Raw genomic sequence first — 8287 nt, forward strand, 5'->3', positions numbered from 1 at the left:
AGAGACGCCTTCGTCAGGAGGATCCACCTCTGCATCAGTAGGTGACAGCATTCCTGAGTATGACGGACCAGTAGGCGATGCAGAAGAGGATGAAGACAGCGGCATAGACGACCCTGGCGGCCACCAGCGGGTCGGGGAAGAGGAGACTCCTCCTCCTCCTGTTGGGGTGGTCAGAGGCTGGTGACTTGACCTGTGGTTCCTCCACTCCCTTGGCCCTTGGGGACTGCTGCAGACGACCACGTGGCCACCTGAACTTCACGTCAACAGCCACGTGAAATATCACCTAGGAGAAGATGAACATGATGGAGAAGGAGCACCACACATCAATGGCCTTAGTGTACAAGGTGGGCAGGAGGCCCTCCGACATCTGCTGGTAGAGGGCATACAGGATCAAAAGGTTGGTGATGGCCATCATCACCCTCAGGTCACGGTTCTCGCTCTGGCAATATAGGGAGGTGTAGCTAATGAGCATCAACATGATCATGGGCAGGTAAGCCGAGGTGACGTAGTAACCAAAGCAGTGATGGAGGTCAATGGTGACCAAAGCGGTGCTGTACCCCTCCAGGAGGCCAGCCCTGACGCGCAGCCTCAGCACCTCGTACTCCATCAGGAGGACCTCTCTGAGGTATACGACGGTGGTGCTGCGCCACAGGAGGAACTCGCTGCTGGCAGAGACCAAGCATATCTTCAGGAGGCACCGCTCGGTGTCGAAGGGGAAGTTCCGCAGGCCCATGGAGCATGAGAAGGGCGCGTTCACCTTCTGGCTCAGCTGCAGAGGGTTCCTGCTCCCATCGTACACCTCGTCGTGGGCTGGGCGCTGGGCATCGTCTTGTTGTATATATATATATATATATATATATATATATATATATATATATATATATATATATATCTTTCTTCTCATGCCCAGGTGCATATGCACCAATAATCACCCACCTCTCTCCATCAACTTTCAGTTTTACCCATATTAATCGAGAATTTACTTTCTTACACTCTATCACATACTCCCACAACTCCTGTTTCAGGAGTATTGCTACTCCTTCCCTTGCTCTTGTCCTCTCACTAACCCCTGACTTTACTCCCCAGACATTCCCAAACCACTCTTCCCCTTTACCCTTGAGCTTCGTTTCACTCAGAGCCAAAACATCCAGGTTCCTTTCCTCAAACATACTACCTATCTCTCCTTTTTTCACATCTTGGTTACATCCACACACATTTAGGCACCCCACTCTGAGCCTTCGAGGAGGATGAGCACTCCCCGCGTGACTCCTTCTTCTGTTTCCCATTTTAGAAAGTTAATACAAGGAGGGGAGGATTTCTGGCCCCCCGCTCCCGTCCCCTCTAGTCGCTTTCTACGACACGCGAGGAATACGTGGGAAGTATTCTTTCACCCCTATCCCCAGGGATAATATACATATATATATATATACATATACACATACACACACATACACATACATACGCACATATACACACACACACACATACATATATATACATATGAGAAATGTAAGAAACAATTTAGAAAACTGAAACTTCTAGCTTGAAATGAATGAAAAAGAATGACACATAATGGTTCAACCTCTGGCTATGGAAAAAAGGAAATGTATAATTTATTTACACAAACGTCAATAGCAGTTCTCATCAATTTAACCACTGTATCAATAAGCTTCAATGTCTAAGCTACATTTTTCTCCAATTTCACTATTTTTTCCTTCACATTTTCAATTGGAGAAAGCTATGAAATTATTACTTGAAAATGTTATCAATAATTTTCACATAAGACTTAAAAAAAGCATCATGAGAGGCAAGTGTTTTGGAAGCAACTGAATGAGTGTGTTAGTGATTTTGATGCACGAGACCGGGTCATAGTGATGGGTGATTTGAATGCAAAGGTGAGTAATGTGGCAGTTGAGGGAATAATTGGTATACATGGGGTGTTCAGTGTTGTAAATGGAAATGGTGAAGAGCTTGTAGATTTATGTGCTGAAAAAGGACTGATGATTGGGAATACCTGGTTTAAAAAGCGAGATATACATAAGTATACTTATGTAAGTAGGAGAGATGGCCAGAAAGCGTTACTGGATTACGTGTTAATTGACAGGCGTGCGAAAGAGAGACTTTTGGATGTTAATGTGCTGAGAGGTGCAACTGGAGGGATGTCTGATCATTATCTTGTGGAGGCTAAGGTGAAGATTTGTTGAGGTTTTCAGAAAAGAAGAGTGAATGTTGGGTTGAAGAGGGTGGTGAGAGTAAGTGAGCTTGAGAAGGAGACCTGTGTGAGGAAGTACCAGGAGAGACTGAGTACAGAATGGAAAAAGGTGAGAACAATGGAAGTAAGGGGAGTGGGGGAGGAATGGGATGTATTTAGGGAATCAGTGATGGATTGCACAAAAGATGCTTGTGGCATGAGAAGAGTGGGAGGTGGGTTGATTAGAAAGGGTAGTGAGTGGTGGGATGAAGAAGTAAGAGTATTAGTGAAAGAGAAGAGAGAGGCATTTGGACGATTTTTGCAGGGAAAAAATGCAATTGAGTGGGAGATGTATAAAAGAAAGAGACAGGAGGTCAAGAGAAAGGTGCAAGAGGTGAAAAAAAGGGCAAATGAGAGTTGGGGTGAGAGAGTATTATTAAATTTTAGGGAGAATAAAAAGATGTTCTGGAAGGAGGTAAATAAAGTGCGTAACACAAGGGAGCAAATGGGAACTTCGGTGAAGGGCGCAAGTGGGGAGGTGATAACAAGTAGTGGTGATGTGAGAAGGAGATGGAGTGAGTATTTTGAAGGTTTGTTGAATGTGTTTGATCATAGAGTGGCAGATATAGGGTGTTTTGGTCGAGGTGGTGTGCAAAGTGAGAGGGTTAGGGAAAATGATTTGGTAAACAGAGAAGAGGTAGTGAAAGCTTTGCGGAAGATGAAAGCCGGCAAGGCAGCAGGTTTGGATGGTATTGCAGTGGAATTTATTAAAAAAGGGGGTGACTGTATTGTTGACTGGTTGGTAAGGTTATTTAATGTATGTATGACTCATGGTGAGGTGCCTGAGGATTGGCGGAATGCGTGCATAGTGCCATTGTACAAAGGCAAAGGGGATAAGAGTGAGTGCTCAAATTACAGAGGTATAAGTTTGTTGAGTATTCCTGGTAAATTATATGGGAGGGTATTGATTGAGAGGGTGAAGGCATGTACAGAGCATCAGATTGGGGAAGAGCAGTGTGGTTTCAGAAGTGGTAGAGGATGTGTGGATCAGGTGTTTGCTTTGAAGAATGTATGTGAGAAATACTTAGAAAAGCAAATGGATTTGTATGTAGCATTTATGGATCTGGAGAAGGCATATGATAGAGTTGATAGAGATGCTCTGTGGAAGGTATTAAGAATATATGGTGTGGGAGGCAAGTTGTTAGAAGCAGTGAAAAGTTTTTATCGAGGATGTAAGGCATGTGTACGTGTAGGAAGAGAGGAAAGTGATTGGTTCTCAGTGAATGTAGGTTTGCGGCAGGGGTGTGTGATGTCTCCATGGTTGTTTAATTTGTTTATGGATGGGGTTGTTAGGGAGGTAAATGCAAGAGTTTTGGAAAGAGGGGCAAGTATGAAGTCTGTTAGGGATGAGAGAGCTTGGGAAGTGAGTCAGTTGTTGTTCGCTGATGATACAGCGCTGGTGGCTGATTCATGTGAGAAACTGCAGAAGCTGGTGACTGAGTTTCGAAAAGTGTGTGGAAGAAGAAAGTTAAGAGTAAATGTGAATAAGAGCAAGGTTATTAGGTACAGTAGGGTTGGAGTGAAAAAGATTTTGTGTGATCGGGGCCTGAACATGCAGGAGGGTGAAAGGAGGGCAAGGAATAGAGTGAATTGGAGCGATGTGGTATACCGGGGTTGACGTGCTGTCAGTGGATTGAAGCAGGGCATGTGAAGCGTCTGTGGTAAACCATGGAAAGCTGTGTAGGTATGTATATTTGCGTGTGTGGACGTATGTATATACATGTGTATGGGGGGGGTTGGGCCATTTCTTTCGTCTGTTTCCTTGCGCTACCTCGCAAACGGGGGAGACAGCGACAAAGTATAATAAAAAAAAATATAAAATAAATATATATATATATATATATATTTATATATATACAGTTTCTCACATGAATCAGCCACCAGCGCTGTATCATCAGCGAACAACAACTGACTCACTTCCCAAGCTCTCTCATCCCTAACAGACTTCATACTTGCCCCTCTTTCCAAAACTCTTGCATTTACCTCCCTAACAACCCCATCCATAAACAAATTAAACAACCATGGAGACATCACACACCCCTGCCGCAAACCTACATTCACTGAGAACCAATCACTTTCCTCTCTTCCTACACGTACACATGCCTTACATCCTCGATAAAAACTTTTCACTGCTTCTAACAACTTTCCTCCCACACCATATATTCTTAATACCTTCCACAGAGCATCTCTATCAACTCTATCATATGCCATCTCCAGATCCATAAATGCTACATACAAATCCATTTGCTTTTCTAAGTATTTCTCACATACATTCTTCAAAGCAAACACCTGATCCACACATCCTCTACCACTTCTGAAACCACACTGCTCTTCCCCAATCTGATGCTCTGTACATGCCTTCACCCTCTCAATCAAATACCCTCCCATATAATTTACCAGGAATACTCAACAAACTTATACCTCTGTAATTTGAGCACTCACTCTTATCCCCTTTGCCTTTGTACAATGGCACTATGCACGCATTCCGCCAATCCTCAGGCACCTCACCATGAGTCATACATACATTAAATATATATATATTTTCTTTCAAACTATTCGCCATTTCCCGCGTTAGCGAGGTAGCGTTAAGAACAGAGAACTGGGCCTTTGAGGGAAATCCTCACCTGGCCCCCTTCTCTGTTCCTTCTTTTGGAAAATTAAAAAAAATAATGAGAGGGGAGGATTTCCAGCCCCCCGCTCCCTCCCCTTTTAGTCGCCTTCTACGGCAAGCAGGGAATACGTTGGAAGTATTCTTTCTCCCCTATCCCCAGGGATAATATATATATATATATATATATATATATATATATATATATATATATATATATATATATATATATATATATATATATATATATATTTTTTTTTTTTTTTTTGCTTTGTCGCTGTCTCCTGCGTTTGCGAGGTAGCGCAAGGAAACAGACGAAAGAAATGGCCCAACCCACCACCATACACATGTATATACATACATCCAAACACGCAAATATACATACCTACACAGCTTTCCATGGCTTACCCCAGACGCTTCACATGCCCTGATTCAATCCACTGACAGCATGTCAGCCCCGGTATACCACATCGATCCAATTCACTCTATTCCTTGCCCTCCTTTCACCCTCCTGCATGTTCAGGCCCCGATCACACAAAATCTTTTTCACTCCATCTTTCCACCTCCAATTTCGTCTCCCACTTCTCCTCGTTCCCCCCACCTCCGACACATATATCCTCTTGGTCAATCTTTCCTCACTCATTCTCTCCATGGGCACAAACCATTTCAAAACACCCTCTTCTGCTCTCTCAACCACGCTCTTTTTATTTCCACACATCTCTCTTATCCTTACGTTACTTACTCGATCAAACCACACATTGTCCTCAAACATCTCATTTCCAGCACATCCATCCTCCTGCGCACAACTCTATCCATAGCCCAAGCCTCGGAACCATACAACATTGTTGGAATCACTATTCCTTCAAACATACCCATTTTTGCTTACAGAGATAATGTTCTCGACTTCCACACATTCTTCAAGGCTCCCAGGGTTTTCGCCCCCTCCCCCACCCTATAATCCACTTCCGCTTCCATGGTTCCATCCGCTACCAGATCCACTCCCAGATATCTAAAACACTTTACTTCCTCCAGTTTTTCTCCATTCAAATTTACCCCCCAATTGACTTGACCCTCAACCCTACTGTACCTAATAACCTTGCTCTTATTCACATTTACTCTTAACTTTCTTCTTTCACACACTTTACCAAACTCAGTCACCAGCTTCTGCAGTTTCTCACATGAATCAGCCACCAGCGCTGTATCATCAGCGAACAACAACTGACTCACTTCCCAAGCTCTCTCATCCCCAACAGACTTCATACTTGCCCCTCTTTCCAAAACTCTTGCATTCACCTCCCTAACAACTCCATCCATAAAAAAATTAAACAACCATGGAGACATCACACACCCCTGCCCTAAACCTACATTCACTGAGAACCAATCACTTTCCTCTCTTCCTAAACATACACATGCCTTACATCCTCAATAAAAACTTTTCACTTCTTCTAACAACTTGCCTCCCACACCATATATTCTTAATACCTTCCACAGAGCATCTCTATCAACTCTATCATATGCCTTCTCCAGATCCATAAATGCTACATACAAATCCATTTGCTTTTCTAAGTATTTCTCACATACATTCTTCAAAGCAAACACCTGATCCACACATCCTCTACCACTTCTGAAACCACACTGCTCTTCCCCAATCTGATGCTCTGTACATGCCTTCACCCTCTCAATCAACACCCTCCCATATAATTTACCAGGAATACTCAACAAACTTATACCTCTGTAATTTGAGCACTCACTCTTATCCCCTTAGCCAATCCTCAGGCACCTCACCATGAGTCATACATACATTAAATAACCTTACCAACCAGTCAATAATTCATTCACCCCCTTTTTTAATAAATTCCACTGCAATACCATCCAAACCTGCTGCCTTGCCGGCTTTCATCTTCCTGCAAAGCTTTTACTACCTCTTCTCTGTTTACCAAATCATTTTCCCTAACCCTCTCACTTTGCACACCACCTCGACCAAAACACCCTATATCTGCCACTCTGTCATCAAACATATTCAACAAACCTTCAAAATACTCACTCCATCTCCTTCTCACATCACCACTACTTGTTTTCACCTCCCCATTTGCGCCCTTCACTGAAGTTCCCATATATATATATATATATTACACAACTTTATCACCAGCTTTCAACCTGCCACCATTATTCCATTCTGTACTTGCAGTCAATTCATTGACCTCGTCTCACCTTCTTGAAATGGAAGGTCGACTAATTCATTCTGGAGGTGTTATCATGCTGCTGTTACTGGATTTATCTTCATGCACACCCAAATGATATGCATGGAACAGTGTCGACTAAAGCGGACGGGAGCGGGGAGCTGGAAACCCTCCCCTCCTTGTACTTTAACTTTCTAAAAGTGGAAACAGAATAAGGAGTCACGCGAGGAGTGCTCATCCTCCCCAAAGGCTCAGATTGGGGTGTCTAAATGTGTGTGGATGCAACCAAGATGAGAAAAAAGGAGAGATAGGTAGTATCTTTGAGGAAAGGAACTTGGATGTTTTGGCTCTGAGTGAAACGAAGTTCAAGGGTAAAGGGGAAGAGTGGTTTGGGAATGTCTTGGGAGTAAAGTCAGGGGTTAGTGAGAGAACAAGAGCAAGGGAAGGAGTAGCACTACTCCTGAAACTGGAGTAGAGGGAGTATGCGATAGTGTGTAAGAAAATAAACTCTAGATTGATATGGGTAAAACTGAAAGTTGATGGAGTGAGATGGGTGATTATTGGTGCATATGCACCTGGGCATGAGAAGAAGGATCATGAGAGCAAGTGTTTTGGGAGCAGCTGAGTGAGTGTGTTAGTAGTTTTGATGCACGAGACCACATTATAGTGATGGGTGATTTGAATGCAAAGGTGAGTAATGTGGCAGTTGAGGGAATAATTGGTGTACATGGGGTGTTCAGTGTTGTAAATGGAAATGGTGAAGAGCTTGTAGATTTATGTGCTGAAAAACGACTGGTGACTGGGAATACCTGGATTAAAAAAGCGAGATATACATAAGTATACGTATGTAAGTAGGAGAGATGGCCAGAGAGTGTTATTGGATTACGTGTTAATTGATAGGCACGTGAAAGAGAGACTTTTGGCTGTTAATGTGCTGAGAGGTGCAACTGGAGGGATACCTGATCATTATCTTGTGGAGGCGAAGGTGAAGATTTGTAGAGGTTTTCAGAAAAGAAGAGAGAATGTTGGGGTGAAAAGAGTGGTGAGAGTAAGTGAGTTTGGGAGGGGAGACTTGTGTGAGGAAGTACCAGGAGAGACCGAGTACAGAGTTGAAAAAGGTGAGAACAAAGGACGTAAGGGGAGTGGGGGAGGAATGGGATGTATTTAGGGAAGCAGTGATGGCTTGCGCAAAAGATGCCTGTGGCATGAGAAGAATGGGAGGTGGGCAGATTAGAAAGGGTGGTGAGT

General features: G+C 43.4%; 1 protein-coding gene across 1 annotated transcript; it reads right to left on the minus strand.

Annotated features, from left to right (window-relative positions):
• Positions 1-283: 283 nt before the first annotated feature.
• On the minus strand, positions 284-733 carry LOC139750624 (serotonin-gated chloride channel mod-1-like). Its single transcript, XM_071665299.1, has one exon. The coding sequence runs from the start codon at positions 731-733 to the stop codon at positions 284-286; it is 450 nt and encodes a 149-aa protein (XP_071521400.1).
• Between the last annotated feature and the right edge of the window lie 7554 nt (positions 734-8287).

The sequence above is a fragment of the Panulirus ornatus genome, chromosome 10 (genome assembly GCF_036320965.1).
Source record: "Panulirus ornatus isolate Po-2019 chromosome 10, ASM3632096v1, whole genome shotgun sequence".
Taxonomy (NCBI): Eukaryota; Metazoa; Arthropoda; class Malacostraca; order Decapoda; family Palinuridae; genus Panulirus; species Panulirus ornatus.